Genomic DNA, 12,258 nt, shown 5'->3' with positions numbered 1-12,258 from the left:
AGTCACTCAGTACAGTCTTCGGTCAGTCGCTGCCGTCCTTGTCTGTTCCTAAGTCTAGAACTGATATGGGGAAACAAGATTTTTCCCCCAGAATTCCCCTTCATTCTGGAACATGCTTCAAAAGATATTCAAGTTTGGGGAGTTAAGTGTCCTTCCCTGTTTTTAAGACAATGTTTTTGATAGCTACAGTTTAATATTTTTTATGTATTTGTATTTTTTGAAACATGTTAAGTACACGCTGCTATATCCCTGTTTTGCCGTCTTGCCAGGTCACCCTGGCAAGACGGCAAGAGGTTTCTAACCTTAATGAGTCTTACTTGGTTAAATCAAAATAACTATTATGTTTGGTAGAGGTGTGGTGAAGCATTTCCCTAACTCGGTCCTCGGGACAACATTTAGGTTTTTTTCCCGAGCACAGCAGATTCTAATAATCAACTCATCATCAAGCTATGTTTTTTTCCCTAGAACAGCAGATTCTAATAATCAACTCATCATCAAGCTAGGGTTTTTTCCCTAGAACAGCAGATTCTAATAATCAACTCATCATCAAGCTAGGGTTTTTTCCCTAGAACAACAGATTGAAATAATCAACTCATCATCAAGCTAGGGTTTTTTCCCTAGAACAACAGATTGAAATAATCAACTCATCATCAAGCTAGGGTTTTTTCCCTAGAACAACAGATTGAAATAATCAACTCATCATCAAGCTAGGGTTTTTTCCCTAGCACAACAGATTCAAATAATCACCTCATCATCAAGCTAGGGTTTTTTCCCTAGAACAACAGATTCAAATAATCAACTCATCATCAAGCTAGGGTTTTTTCCCTAGCACAACAGATTGAAATAATCAACTCATCATCAAGCTAGGGTTTTTTCCCTAGCACAACAGATTCAAATAATCACCTCATCATCAAGCTAGGATTTTCCCCCTAGCACAACAGATTGAAATAATCAACTCATCATCAAGCTAGGGTTTTTTGAATCAGCTGTGTAGTGCTTGGACAAAAACCAAAACGTGCATCCCTTGGAGTCCCCCAGGACCGAGTTTGAGAAACACTGGGTGCTGGGTCATGATGAAATTAAGATGTACAGGCAACTGCCAAAATAAAGGAAACACCAACAAGTGTTTTAATAGGGCATTGGGCCGCCACGTGCCCCGCCAGAACAGCTTCAATGTGTCTTGGCAGATTCTACTAGTCTGGAACTCTATTGGAGGGATGCAACACCATTCTTCCACGAGAAATTCCATATTGGTGTTTTGTTGATGGTGGTGAAAAACGCAGTCTCTGGCATCGCTCCAGAACCTCCATTAGTGTTCCACTGGGTTGAGATCTAGTGACACACATTCTCTGTTTTTATAAACATGCTGTGTTTCTTTGAGACCCCTCTTTCAATGTCACAGAGATCTCTTCGAGCTTGGTAGCCAAAATAACGGACAACTGGGCAATTTTATACGTGACCCTAAGCATGATGGGATGTTTTAATTGCTCAGGAACCACACCTGTGTGGAAGCACCTGCTTTCAATATACTTTGGTATCCCTCATTTACTCAAGTGTTTCCTTCATTTTGTCAGTTCCATGTATATTCTCCACATATTCTTCCTGCCCTCCTGCACTCATTATTAATGGATTAGCGATATTGGATGACTAAATTAAATGGCATTACGTTCTTGGAAAAATAATATATGCTTACTGACAATACCTTAGGCAGAGAATTCCTTTGACATGCGTAATTTACGCCCAAAATGCATGTTGTGCACAAATAATGCCCCTCGAATTGCAGGCTGCAGTTGCACACTTGACAAAATGCCCAGTGTGTGTGCAAAGAATTCAAATCCTTCCTACATATCTAGTATTTAAATATATATATATTCCTACTAATGATGTTGAATAATTTGGTTATTATGAGATGTAAATAGACTTAAATTGTTATTGTAAAGAATATTGTGGGAGGAACAAACATGCACAACTTTTTAGTTCAATGGTTTGGCTGAGAGCTTGGATGACTGCATCATGTAAACTACATTTATTAAATCCTACACCTTGAACATGAGTTTTAAACTGTTTGTTGAACTTAAAATCGAAAGGGATATTTTAGTTGATTTTGTTTATTTTAATGTCCATTACATATTGCGCATGCAGCAGATACTCTTCCTGCAGCAAGTCAAATAAAACCCCCCAATTAAAATAAAAAAGGCATCATTTAATTCATCAAATGCACTTGTATAAATGATAGAAAGTAGCGTACAATAGACACAAACCTAGATGATCAATAAATTAAGTGCATGCAGGTGTTTGGGTAATGCTCAGTGCATGCATAACCAGGTCCCTTCCATGACCATGCTTCCCTGTCATAAAGGACGTCATCTCCTCCTGTCCCTCAGTAATCCACTGACGGTAGTGTCACCATCCTGGTGAACTCCTCGTAGTGCACGTTGCCATTAGACTTCACGTTGGCTTCTCTGAACAGCTCGTCCACTGCAAAGTTTAGAGGGGAAACAACTTCATGTTAATTCGCAGATCTGGGACCAACAACAAGTATGTCAGCAGGTAGAAACTTTAAACCATTAACTCCATTCAAATGATGTGTTTTATCATTTGCAAATTTACACAAGAATCAGTTAATGTATGTGTTGACACATTTGGTGTTTGGTATTTTATTAGGATCCCCATTAGATGTTGCAAAAGCAGCAGCTACTCTTCCTGGGGTTCAACACAAAACATGAAACATAACACAGAATGACATAATACAGAACATCATTAGACAAGAACAGCTCAAGGACAGAACTACATACATTTTTAAGAAGGCACACCTAGCCTACATATCAATGCATAGACACAAACTATATAGGTCAAATAGGTGAGAGGCGTTATGCCGCAAAGTGTTGCTTTATCTGTTTTTTTAAACCAGGTTTGCTGTTTATTTGAGATGGAAGGAAGTTCCATGCAATAAGGGCTCTATATAAAACTGTACACTTTCTTGAATTTGTTCTGGATTTGGGGACTGTGAAAAGACCCCTGGTGGCATGTCTGGTGTGATAAGTGTGTGTGTCAGAGCTGTGTGTAAATTGATTATGCAAACAATTTGAGATTTTCAACACATGAATGTTTCGTATAAAAAGAATTGATGCAGTCAGTCTCTCCTCAACTCTTAACCAAGAGAGACTGGCAGCATATCAGCCCTCTGATTACAATGAAGAGCAAAACGTGCCGCTCTGTTCTGGGCCAGCTGCAGCTTAACTAGGTGGGACTGGACCACACGGATGGACAATTATCCTGTGCCTGCAGAATGTGACTTGATCCACTGGGACAGATATCCTTTCATTGTGATGTGTAACGTTTTCAACCAGTTTTCCCAGTCTCCTTCTCCCGGGTCTCACAGGTGAAAATCATCACTCCCCAATCAATCAGAAGACACACCTCCTCATATTTCCTAAACCTATCACAGTTCTTTCCCCATGGTTTAAAAACCCCATCATTTGTTTGTTCTGGAGCTCAGCCCAGCCCAGCCCAGCCCAATCTCTCTGTAAATGCCATGTCTGTAGGTCTCTGTGTTTCACTCTCGCTTTGTGTCGTAACCTCTCTTTTGTTTAAGCACCTCATAGCACTTTGTCATCACCTGTGAGTATTGTTTTTGGTTATGGTGTTTGTGTTTGATTGCTGGTGGAAAAGGGGGAAACCAAGACAAGTCGCCCATGGGCATACACTACCCGTAGGTGAACTTTGTTAAATACACTAGTTAGAACTGGACGCGGACCACCCACTGTATTTTTGGTTAGTTAGTTAGCTGTTGTTAAAGTAAACCCTCCCCTAACCCGCTTAGGGGTGTTTTTGAATACTTATTGTTTCTTTCCTTGGGTCCAGCTCAGCCCAATTTCCTGCTCCCCCCCTTACCCGGTGTGTTTATAAATAAACCTAGAGTTTGACGGTACATTTCAGTTGTCGTGCTTATTTCGTTCACACTTTTCCTTTGTCACAATAATATGGATTTGCATGAGTTTCTTACAGTTACGAGTCTCATTACCATCCCCCAAATAGACTGTCGGGACCAAAAGGACAACAGTTTACCTGACAAGACTGAATCCAAGCACTTGATTTTATGTGCATTTTACATTATATACTTTTTTGCCACATTTGTTCATAACAAAATGTGAAATACTCTGGATACATTCAGTAACATGATAATATTCCTGTAAAATGTGTTGCAACACAAGACAGAACAATAAGAGGTTTGAGAGAGAGGTGTAACTGCTCTCCAAAGTGTGCACATTTCCTAAGAAATGTCAATGCACTTTTATGACTCAAAGAAAAGGCTTCAACTGTAAGGTGCCTTTTTGAGCTCCTAGCTGTGCGGTTGAGGAATTAGAGCGAGGACACGTGTAGTTATTTTGTTTGGAACACAACCCTGCAATCACACAATTACGGTTGTTGTTTAAGCAATCCAAGAACGGTCCTTTATGAAAATCGCAATCTGGGTCAGATGGGAATCATTTGAACGCTTGTTCTATTACCAACATGACAAGCTAAGTAATAAAATATGACATGAAAGTGTTAGGATTTCACAATGCAATTTAGGGAAACGTATCGTACATTTGGCGCGCATAGACTGGCTAGCTGACAACGTCACGAAAACGATGCACGTGATTCAATGGGGTAGAAGTCGTGTTGTGATTCCGGATGGCCAGATAGCTACCAACAATGAAAAAAACCTGGCACGAGGGGAATTGTGGTTGGCTAATTTCAGTTTTATTTTGTTCTTGATAATATGTCTTGTTTTGAGGTGCTCTCTGCTAATATGGCAAATATATGTTAGATTGCTAAACAACAACTGTAACAATGTATTTGAGAGACAAGTGCTCATTGTGCAAATTGATTTGTGTTTTCAATAAATCAAATATATTTTGCGTGTCAACAATCTAAGCCAACCCCATAGTAGCGTGGTTGTTGCTAAACAACCAAACCAGTCTATATAAAGGCATCATGAGTGCATTCAAGTGCGTGTGCCAAGGCAAATGTTCTTCACTGTAGACAGACAGACTCATTCTGTTCAAAATAAATCAGGGTATGACGCCATGTCTTCTTGTAACTACACATCAAACATGGTGATCATAAACGCTGTATATGAAATTAGATTTATGACATGGAAATGTGAAGTGCACATTTGGACTCACAGGTGTTAGACTTGCTTGTATGACATCAAAGCAGTATTTAGTATTATCTTTCAAAATACATGGAGTCCTCTTAATTTACAACATTTCCCTCACGCAGACAAAACATTTTTTTAAATTTGCCCAATTAGCTGGAGGGATGGGGGCAACTTCTTGTCTCTGCAGTGCTCAAGTTCAGATCGGCTCTCAGTCAAAACCCAGACAGAGCTGTGAAGCACAGAGCCTGAGCTCTGATGTCATGTAAAGCATGTTACTGTACAGACACCGAGTTCCAATTTAGGTGTTTATCAGTGTACAAATCTGCCATTTTCAACCCGTATACGGGTACAAGCGTAAAGGGTTAAAAGAGCTGAACTGATAAACTAATACCAGGTAAAGTTATACCAGTTATATTTGACTTTTTTGTTTTTGTTTACCTCTACCATCTGTTCAGATCAGTGCAGATGATGTATAAGAGATTGTAAGAAGGAGCCAATTCAGACTGTTGAGCTGCACTTTCAGGGCCAGTTTCCCGGACCCAGATGAAGCCTACCTACTGCTCATGTGTTAAACGGCATTTTCAATAGAGGCTCCATTAGGCATTATATCGAGTCCTGTCTTAATCCACGACAGCTAAAACCCCTAGCGATAGAAACACATTGTAGGCTACCTTCTTTATCAGTCAGCTTCTCTCCTAGCTTGGTGAGCTTGGCTCGGAGCTCCGAGGCCAGGATGTAGCCCTTCTTCTGCTTGTCCGTCATCCTCATGGCCTCCAGGATCTCCGCCTTGGGGTCCTCCTGCTGGATCTGCCTGTGCATCATGGTCAGGAAGGTGGAGAAGTCGAGCTCGCCCTTCTTTTCTGGAGAAGGACGGATATTAGTACAACTAATCACCTGCAAAGGGCCCCATTGATCCAAAATAGGCCTAAATGCTGCTGTTAAAGTGACTGGTTATCTGCTACATGGCCGAGTTTTATATTTCCATTCAACTGTACTGAGCATGGTTGGTTATTCCTTACTTCAATAAAAATAACTTGTTAGGGTAGTGGAGTGTGTCAATATGGCTGCATTTACACAGACAGCCCAATTCTGATATTTTTCCCACTAATGGATCTTTTGACCAAATCACATCAGATCTTTTCACATCTTTTTCAGCGCTGATCTGATTGGAAAAAAAAAGTGAAAAAATATCAGAATTGGGCTGTCTGTTTAATGTGTAAAATAATGAACTGCAAATGGGCATGAAGTTCAGAGTAACAGAGCAGGCAAACTTTTTGACTCTCAGAAAAACATTCTGTTCAATATTGTAAATCGGGAAGTTGGGGAAAAATCCTGTTGAGTCAAACGTGTTCTAACCAAAGCCATTTTCACATGACCAAATCAGTTAATTGGTTTGAATATTTCTCAGTACTTCCCCCAGGTTAAAAAGTTCAGTGCAGCAAGTATGAAGAGCTGAGAGAAGATAAATCTTTTTTTAATGTAATACATGTAATTGGAACAAGCTTGGGACAGATTTCAGCTAACGTGTTGGTTACACTCAATGTGACAACTTCTCCCTCTACCCATCCCCCAAGTAGCAGCTTGCCTGCCTACTAAATAATTTACAGCCAAAACCTCACTACAATTCAGAAACAGTATGGCAAGATCAACAGGTGTCTAGAGCCGCCTCAATATTCTAATGTCTTCCGCCCCTGCTTGCCCTGACCTTTAAACATGCCGTGGTGAAGGAGAGGAATTCCCTTTAGAACCCTCAAACTCAACCAGTTCCACTGTGGTTTTTATCATTCCCATTTAATCAAGGACTGATTTAGACCTGGAACACCAGGTGGGCGCAATGAATGATCAGGTAGAACAGAAACCCATCAGGCTCCGGGCCTTGTAGGGTCAGAGTTGAATACCCTGCTATAGACGACTGAGATGCCCCCAGGGTAAGTCACTCTAGACCAGGACTCTCCCAACCTTGTTCCTGGAGAGCTACTCTTCACTCCAACCCCAGTTGTAACTAACCCGATTCAGCTTATTAACTAGCTAATTATTAGAAGCAGGTGCGATAGATTAGGTTTGGTGTGAAAACATACAGGACCATAGCTCTCCAGAAACAGGGTTGGAGAGACTTGCTGTAGACTATTGACATTCCCCCAGGGTAGGTCACTCTCGACCAGGGGTACTCAACTCTTACCCTACCCAGTCCGGAGCCTGCTGGTTCTGCTTTATCTGATTAGAGGGGAACAATTGAAAAAATGCAGTGGAGCTGAGTTGAGTTTGAGGTCTATAGACCAGTGGTTCCTAAACTTTTTATAGTTCTGTACCCCTTCAAACATTCAACCTCCAGCTGCGTACCCCCTCTAGCACCAGGGTCAGTGCACTCTCAAATGTTGTATTTTGCCATCATTGTAAGCCTGCCACACACACACTCTAAGATACATTTATTAAACCTCAGAATGGGTGTGAGTTTTTGTCACAACCCCGTGAATGGGAAGTGGCAAAGAGCTCTTATAGGACCAGGGCACATATAATAAATCATTTTGCTCTTTATTTAACCATCTTACATATAAAACCTTATTTGTTCATCGACAATTGTGACTAACTCACAACAGGTTCATGAGAAGGGTGTGCTTGAAAGGATGCACCTAACTCTGCAATGTTGGGTTGTATTGCCTGTATGTAGTTTTCATTCTAGTGAGGGCTGAGAATCCACTCTCACATAGGTACGTGGTTGCAAAGGGCATCAGTGTCTTCACAGCGCGATTTGCCCTGGCAGAATACTCTGAGCGCAGCCCAATCCAGAAATCTGGCAGTGGCTTCTGATGAAATAACATTTTCACAGAACCGCTTGTTGCAATTTCGATGAGGCTCTCTTGTTCAGATATCGGTATGTGGACTGGAGGCAGGGCATGAAATGGTTAACGAATCTTTTCGAATCTTCCCTCACATTGAATATAGTTGCGGAGAGTCCCTATAATCCTAGATTCAGATGATTAAAACGAGAAAAAATATCACCCAGATAGGCCAGTCATGTGAGAAACTCATGCAAGCGGTCAGACAAGGGAATAAACTTTAATCTCGTCTCTCAATTCAAAAAAATGTGTCAATACTTTGCCCCTTGATAACCAGCGCACTTCTGTACGTTGTAAAAGCGTTACATGGTCTCTGCCCATATCATTGCATAGTGCAGAAAATACACGAGAGTTCAAGGGCCCTTGATTTAACAAAGTTAACCATTTTCACTGTAGTGTCCAAAAAGTATTTCAAGCTGTCAGGCATTCCCTTGGCAGCAAGAGCCTCTCGGTGGATGCTGCAATGTACTCCAGTGGCATCGGGAACAACTACTTACACGCGCGTTACCACTCCACTATGTCTCCCTGTCAGTGCAGATATCAACACATCTTGACCACCAAAGTCCATTTTATGTCACAAGGCTGTCCAATACTTAAAAAACATCCTCTCCTGTTGTCCTGGTTTCCAGTGGTTTGCAGAAGAGGATGTCTTCCTTAATTGACCCCCCATAAACATAACGGACATATGCCAGGACCGCCACTGGCTTGTATGTGAAGCAGTAATTGTTTCAAAACATCTCCTGCCATGTCACTGATGCATTGTGAAACGGTGTTGTTTGATGAAGACATTGTCTGTATAGTTGTTTGGGCCTATTGTCCCAGCCATATCCGCGGCAGAAGGAAGAATGAACTCCTCCACAATAGTATGGCCCTCGGGAGCTCACCATATAAGACACTTCTAGCTCCTTCTTATTAATGGTATCTGTTGCTTTTATACATGTCTTACTACTTGAAAGTGCTCTTAATTCTCTCTCAAAAAACTCATGTTGCTTATTTCAATTGGCATGTTTTGTTTCTGAATGTCTGCGCAAGTGTGAAGTTTTCATCGAGTTGTGAGATAGTACTTTTGCACATATAACACATTGTGACTGAGGAAAGGCACTACTCCCAATATAAGTGAACCCAAAATCAATGTAGTTCTCATCATATTTGCGCCTCTTTGATGGTCCAACGTCCCTGTCTGTTGTTCGGTGCTTTCCCGGCTAAGGTTCACAACTGTCAGTGTCCATGCTAGCTGGGCTAACAACAAATGTATAATTACTGATGCTAGCATTGGATGTGCTCGTGGAAGCAGAACAACTTGTGTTGTCGACAGGTGCAGGTGTAGTACTGCTGGTAGTAGCAGTACTACCAGTAGAGATGGTATGTGTCTCTTACTTTTTTTATCATTAATCAATTTTCGAGCAAACAGAATGAGCAGTAGCTACATACGGACTGTTAGTGGAATTCCTGCAAGAGAGTAACGGTTAATGTGATTGGATGTTAATTATTTGACAAGGCTACCCGTATTTGACATTGTGTTGTTATTTCGCTGAACACTAGAGGGTTTAATTTTATTTTTGGCAGTGAAACGAGGATACTCAGGTGAGAAAAAAACCTCACCCAAATGTATAGCCCCGTTGGGAAATCTAAATGGACCGTTTGAAAATGTGCTAATTAATTTTTATGTGAATCATATTTTTATTTGGCGTACCCCTGACGTCATTGCACGTACCCCTGGGGGGTTTGAAAATACCTGCTCTAGACTACTGAGATGTCCCCAGGGTAAGTCAATCTAGACTACTGAGATGTCCCCCAGGGTAAGTCAGTCTAGACTACTGAGATGCCCCCAGGGTAAGTCAATCTAGACTACTGAGATGCCCCCAGGGTCAGTCACTCTAGACTACTGAGATGCCCCCAGGGTAAGTCAATCTAGACTACTGAGATGTCCCCCAGGGTAAGTCAATCTAGACTACTGAGATGCCCCCAGGGTAAGTCAATCTAGACTACTGAGATGCCCCCAGGGTCAGTCACTCTAGACTACTGAGATGCCCCCAGGGTAAGTCACTCTAGACTACTGAGATGGCCCCAGGGTCAGTTATTAGACTACTGAGATGCCCCCAGGGTCAGTCATTAAACTACTGAGATGCCCCCCAGGGTCAGTCAATCTAGACTACTGAGATGCCCCCAGGGTCAGTCAATCTAGACTACTGAGATGGCCCCAGGGTCAGATGCCCCCAGGGTAATTCAATCTAGACTACTGAGATGCCCCCAGGGTAAGTCAATCTAGACTACTGAGATGCCCCCAGGGTAAGTCAATCTAGACTACTGAGATGCCCCCAGTCATTAGACTACTGAGATGCCCCCAGGGTAAGTCAGTCTAGACTACTGAGATGCCCCCAGGGTAAGTCAATCTAGACTACTGAGATGCCCCCAGGGTTAGTCACTCTAAACTACTGAGATGTCCCCCAGGGTAAGTCAATCTAGACTACTGAGATGCCCCCAGGGTCAGTCACTAGACTACTGAGATGCCCCCAGGGTCAGTCATTAGACTACTGAGATGTCCCCCAGGGTAAGTCAGTCTAGACTACTGAGATGCCCCCAGGGTCAAGTCAGATGCCCCCAGGGTCTCAGACTACTGAGATGTCCCCAGGGTCAGTCACTCTAGACTACTGAGATGCCCCCAGGGACAGACTACTGAGATGTCCCCCAGGGTCAGTCATTAGACTACTGAGATGCCCTCAGGGTAAGTCATTAGACTACTGAGATGCCCCCAGGGTCAGTCATTAGACTACTGAGATGCCCCCAGGGTAGTCAGTACTGAGATGTCCCCAGGGTCAGTCACTACTGAGATGCCCCCAGGGTCAGTCAATCTAGACTACTGAGATGCCCCCAGGGTCAGTCACTCTAGACTACTGAGATGCCCCCAGGGTAAGTGAGGACTACTGAGATGTCCCCCAGGGTTGATGGGCCCTTGATGTACCTATCTTGTGGACCTGCAGGTGTCGGTCGATCTCACCGAAGGTGGGACTCGTCCCCAGACAGCGCATAACTGTGATCAGGTCCTTGGCTTCAATCTTCCCCTTGCGCTTCTTGTCGTACAAGGAGAAACATTCCTTGAACTCTACAGGGAGAGGAAAAACAGGCAAATAATGCACTAATGTGCTGGGTGAAAAGAAACTAAAAAACAAATCATGATAATCCATTCTAAAAACAGTGCATATTACAATGTTTCTCCTCTCCAAGGAGGCAATTAAAAATGTTCTTGTCTCACAAGTGTAGAGAAATAAGTAAATCATACTTTTAACCTCAATTGGGACTATTTTCGAAAATGCCCTTTTTAAAATGACATTGCTCTCAACGTTTGTCACAACATTTTACTCTAATGTTCAATATAAATTTATTGAAAAATAATGATTACATTATTTATGTCCCATGTGACCTCCCACACACCAAAAGAAAAGCTAGCAAACAAAATAGCACACCTTACCGTTGATCTGAGTTCCTGACAGGAATTTAGCCTGAGGAAAAACACAATGCACCATGAATTGGCCTAAACATGTACAGAAATGAGTAAACACAAAACAATTCAATTGTTTTTTCTTACCATGTCTGTCGTCAGAGATCTCTCTTCCTGGAATGCAACTGGCTAACCTTACCTGACTCCACACCCATCTGCCTGCCGGTTCAAAGTCCACCACAGAGTACATGTTATTTAATACCGGTTGCTGTGGAAACTGAGATAGTGGATCCAAAGTATCATATTATCCTCTCTCTTTCTCTTCTATCAAATACTTGTGATACTAATCACTCCCTTATTATCTGATATGACAACCAGGATATGTTAAACTACACAGCGTGGCCATGAGCAGACAAGTTACAGTATATGAAAATAAAGAAGTTAAATTCTTCAGTAAGATAAGTAATTTTGACTATATTAAAAGTAGGCGTAAGTATGATTGATCTTGCTCAACTAATAGAACTCCCCCGTTTCAATTCAATACCATTTTATGTCTAGTGAAAGGACAGATGACAGGATAGTGATGACACTGGATAATATATACATTTCCTGAGGTAGCTGCAATATATAACATTACCACTAGAGGCCACTGTCTATCAAGCCAGCCATGTACTAATACTTCATATAATAATTTGGTATGTGTATACCCCATTACATCTGGCGTGTACTCTGTATTCCACTCAGTTGGTAGAGCATGGTGCTTAGAGCATGGTGCTTGCAGTGCCAGGTTTGTGGGTTCGATTCCCACGGGGGACCAGTAAGAAAAAAACGTTAAA

The 12,258-nt window shown here is 42.0% G+C and overlaps 1 protein-coding gene across 1 annotated transcript; it reads right to left on the bottom strand.

Moving 5' to 3' along the window:
* Positions 1-2,092: 2,092 nt before the first annotated feature.
* LOC135537717 (calmodulin-like protein 4) lies at positions 2,093-11,650 on the bottom strand. Its single transcript, XM_064963748.1, has 5 exons — positions 11,570-11,650; positions 11,453-11,483; positions 10,946-11,086; positions 5,818-6,006; positions 2,093-2,478 (listed from the first exon to the last, which is right to left on the bottom strand). Exons 1-5 carry the CDS (start codon positions 11,570-11,572, stop codon positions 2,381-2,383), a joined length of 462 nt encoding a protein of 153 aa, XP_064819820.1. The 5' UTR covers positions 11,573-11,650; the 3' UTR covers positions 2,093-2,380.
* Positions 11,651-12,258: the final 608 nt, after the last annotated feature.

Source organism: Oncorhynchus masou, unplaced genomic scaffold (assembly GCF_036934945.1).
Source record: "Oncorhynchus masou masou isolate Uvic2021 unplaced genomic scaffold, UVic_Omas_1.1 unplaced_scaffold_824, whole genome shotgun sequence".
NCBI classification, from domain to species: domain Eukaryota; kingdom Metazoa; phylum Chordata; class Actinopteri; order Salmoniformes; family Salmonidae; genus Oncorhynchus; species Oncorhynchus masou.
Note: the sequence above shows the minus strand (reverse complement) of the source record. Positions and strands in the feature narration are given on the sequence as shown.